Here is a 4,216-nt window from a genome sequence, read left to right on the forward strand (position 1 = left end):
GTGCTTCTGCTGGTTTTGGAGGGGGGTCTTGGGGAGGGTGGAGAGGTGGCTGGGAGGGCAGAGAGCAGAGTGGGGGGCACCACGCAGCACACCCGAGGGCAGAGAGCAGCCCTGACCCCACTGAACGGGTGCCCACTTACCGCAGGACTGCCCACGCGCCTTTCAACGGCCCTTGGTAACTTGCATTTAAATGTCATTGGGGAAAGAAAAATGTTCCCGAGGCGCAGGCTGGGCTCAGGGCCAGGGCACCCCCACCTACCTGCACCCAAGGCCACCCTCAGCCCAGGACCCCTCTCTTTCCCCCCCCCCAGCTTTCAAAACTTAATTTAATGCTGTGCAACCCCTAAGCAGCCCATAGCCAAAGCAGCCACCCAAGCACAACAGCAGACAGACCGGTTCAGCTGCTGTGTGGGTGAGCCGCCCGTCAGGGATCCTGCTCTCCTCAAACTCCCCGAGCTCTTCTGGAGGGGATCGGGGCGTCCTGCGTTCCCGGGTTGTGACCGAAGCCCGTTTTTCCTCTCACCCTGCCGCAGACAACTCTCCCTTCAGCTCTGTCCCACTTAGGTTATGCCACAGCCACGCCGAGCGCCATCCCCACAGCTCCACCACCGCGCCGTCCCGGCACGAACGAGCCCCCAGCAAACCTTGTGCTTGCGCGAGCTGGGCAAGGGCGGAGGCGAGAGGTAAGGAGGGCTCCGGCTTCACGGAGACGCCCGACTGTCTCCGCATCCGTCTTGCTCTGTAGGACGCCACGGAGACTCCACTCACCTCCGCACAAGATAAAACCACGGTATCGATTTCATCTCTGGGCTGCAAGCCAAAGCTGCGGCCCTCACCGACAGGGAAAGGGAGCAGGGCAGCCAGGCAGGCTGTGACAGCACTGGCCGTTACCCCGGACGCGCCAGGTACTCCCACTAATCACGCTTCCAGCAGAACAGGGTGCTGCAGCTCCAGGCACGCCCAACCACAAAAAATTTACTACCAGCTGGTAAACATGCAGCAGCTACCCCGTGCAACTGAAGGGTATCAAACTTTATTATAGATCTCTTTAAAACAGGCTGGAAGGAACAAACAAAAATGTCATTGTGATGCAGTGACCGAGTCACCATTTCAAATGCAGACACTGATCGACCCCAACTCTCCCAAATTATTTATATATAATATATCCCACCCGGCCCCCAAATCGTTCCAATTAAATGATCACGTTTCAGACCACCCCAAGTGTCTTAACATTAGCTGCTTCTAAACACCAAGACGCACATGTTTTCTGGCAAATCAGATGCAGTATTTTTTTGGGTTTAGTTCCTCAATCTCTGGAAAGGAGGAAGGAAAAACAAAATCAGGAAAATCGCTTCTTTAAGGTTGCCTTTTTACAGCAGGTACAGATTCAGCAGATTTCCCCCCCAAAGCAAGTCTGAAACCCTCTTGTTCAGCTTGGCAACACGAAGAGAGATTCTGGTGGTCAGGGAGAACCAGCCAGACGAGATCAGTCTGAACAAACTGATTTCGAGGCTTTGTTGTCACTTCCCTTTGGGGCCAGTCTCCAGCGGTTTTCCAATATCCTTCCCCCGCAGTTTAAGGCCTGGAATAAGACAAAGCAGACGACCACCATCAGCTGCCGTCAGCACTCGACCATTCACCTGATCGCTTCACTTCCGCAAACTTTTGCTACAAGGAAGAGAACATCCAAAAAAGAGGGCAGGAGAACCAGAGTTAGGGAGAATCCTACTTTGGTTTCGAGGAGCACCAGGCTAGTTTCAGACAAAGCTCCCAATTCTTGCTTGTCCACCGACCATCTTCCTAGAAAATGGTTTCTGAACCGGCCTAGGAGAGTAACACCAACACTGGTGGCTGCAAGATACTTTCCCCAAGTATAATCAGGCCTTCATGGGTCTCAGTATCTTGTTGATTTGGGGGGGAGGGGGGGCAGCATACAGGGGTGGTCCCCAGGGCACGGCCCTGCGCAAGAAGATGAAGAACAAAGGAGAAGAAGAGCTCTGAGTTCTGGTTTCAGGCAGCAGATCCCAGTTTCATCAGAACACAACCTAATGACACCGCACCCACGGTAACCTACAGCCAGCAACTGTTCCCGACGTGGCAAATGGAAGTAACTTAAACCAAAGCATCCCTCCTAGGCATGGAAAACATTATCGCTATTTCTGAAGACTCCTTTCTTAACTTACCAATGGCTCTTTCGATCTTGCCCATAACCTGGTTATTGGGGATTGCTCTTCCTGATTCGTAGTCAGCAATAACTTGTGGTTTTTCATTGATTTTCTAAAAGGAGAGGATGCGTCTCAAACGCTGGCTCCATACACAGCAAACACTCAGCACCAACCCCCCAGTACTCACGCAGGTAAGTAACAGCCTCTCATTATGCCAGGATCAGAAGACAAAGTGCTACTTCCAGGCTTACTCCATTGTCATTATCGCCCCCCTCCGCTATCTGAGTGTCACAGCGATGGTGACAGCCATCCTGGACAGACTTCCACTTCCCTCAGCCTCCCAGGAGGAGCAGCAGCACTATGTATTGCTGTTCCTTAAGACAGCAGTGAGCTTCTGAACGCTGCATCAGGCCCAGACGGTACAAAAAAACCCTCACGTCGGTGCCGAGTCGACGGCAGGAGAGGGGAAGAAAAAAAAGCCTCCTACCAGCTCACCAGCCGCAGCAACGCTCCGTCTCCAAGCAGGTGTTCAAGGGCTGCACAGAACCCCCTAAAACATTGCCTACATAACTAACGTTGCCTGGAGATCAGACATCAGAGGTGCTGCGTCCACCAAACTTCCCGCTCATGATACCATCCCACTGCAGCTGCCCACGAGGGGACAGGAAAAGCGTCCACCTTCACCTCGAGGTGCCTAAACCTGCCCCAGGAGAGCAGGAGCAGAGGCCAGCAGGCCCCGGGCCATACTCACTGTGGCCAAGTCCTTCTGCGTCATGCCCTTGCTCTGTCGGCCTTGCTGGATCACTTTGCCCACCTCCAGGGGAACTCTGTCATGGTGCAGCTCTTCTGTTTCTCGGTCGAGCTTGGCCGTGTTCTTCGTAATAAAGTGTTGTTTGTTTTGGCCTGCTGCCCCTATCATTCAAAGCAAGAACAAAAAAAAAAAAAACAAAACCAAGGACAAACAAAACAAGGCTCAGAGCTGCGCCAAAAGGTACCAAAGCACTTCTTCTGTGCGCTCAGCTGCCCAGGATCCCAGGGAGCTTTCAAGATTTCAACCTGTCAACATCAGCACTGATCTCGACCAGATCCCGCCTGCTGCAGGTCCCAGAACACGTTATCTTAATCCTGTTAATGCTGATGCCAAACACAGCCATGCAGAGCCCCCCCCTTTCCTTACTTCGCGTCTGAACTTCTCTCCAGATGGGCAAGATTTTGCTGTTGCTGGGGGATTTAACATTCAAACTTCGCTCCAGACACACGTTTGTGCTACAGCGGGGGGGGGGGGGGGGTGGTGGTGTGGAGTTGAACTTGTAACCTTGTTTGCTCAGGTATAAGGCAGCATGAATTAAGTGGCTCTTAATCAATTTTCTGATGCCTTTTACAAGTAAACTCTAACTCTACTTAGCTTTGCGGAAAGCCCGAGGTTCAAAAACATGCTATTTGTTTTGTCTCATTTCAGTTACAGTATTTAAGTCATAGTTTGAATCCTTTCTCTCACGTTAGTCTCTGACATTCAGTCTCTTGATAAAACTGACTAAATCTTGTTCAAGGATCATCTATTTATTTATCTCCAACCCTCAGAATCTCATCCCTATGGTGAGAGAACCTGAGGATTTACAGCGGACGGGAAGCAGGGAATTTTTAAAGAGCGACGCCACAGGAAGATGAGCCGCCACCGAAATCCTTAAGCACGTTACCAACAAGAGAGGTAAGCGGCAAAAATCGGGAGTTTAAGTTTTGTGATCGTGAAGGCCCGGCAGCCTCAAGAACGCTAATGCTCTTGCTGACGTCCGTATTTATATTCGCTCTGACACCAGACACTAGCCAGAGAGCAGCTCTGGGCAACCAGAAACTTGAAGCCGGCTACGGGGTGGAGCGCTCCCCGCTCCCCCGGGGTGCTGCCCACCCTCCCCGGGGCGCCCGGCGCTTCCCGGGTCTATGTGGCCCCAGTCAGGGCGGCCTTTGGCTCAGCTGGGGAGCGCTGCCTTCTGTCCCCAGCTCTTCCAGGCGACCGCCTTCAAGAGCGACCCGGGGGGCCGGGCCTGACGCCG

At 52.9% G+C, this 4,216-nt stretch overlaps 1 protein-coding gene across 1 annotated transcript; it reads right to left on the reverse strand.

Moving 5' to 3' along the window:
- Positions 1-992: 992 nt before the first annotated feature.
- On the reverse strand, positions 993-3,084 carry EDF1 (endothelial differentiation-related factor 1). Its single transcript, XM_009329053.1, has 3 exons — positions 2,917-3,084; positions 2,184-2,277; positions 993-1,582 (listed from the first exon to the last, which is right to left on the reverse strand). The coding sequence occupies exons 1-3, from the start codon at positions 3,082-3,084 to the stop codon at positions 1,521-1,523; spliced, it is 324 nt and encodes a 107-aa protein (XP_009327328.1). The 3' UTR covers positions 993-1,520.
- Between the last annotated feature and the right edge of the window lie 1,132 nt (positions 3,085-4,216).

Source organism: Pygoscelis adeliae, unplaced genomic scaffold (genome assembly GCF_000699105.1).
Source record: "Pygoscelis adeliae isolate BGI_AS28 unplaced genomic scaffold, ASM69910v1 Scaffold397, whole genome shotgun sequence".
Classification (NCBI taxonomy): domain Eukaryota; kingdom Metazoa; phylum Chordata; class Aves; order Sphenisciformes; family Spheniscidae; genus Pygoscelis; species Pygoscelis adeliae.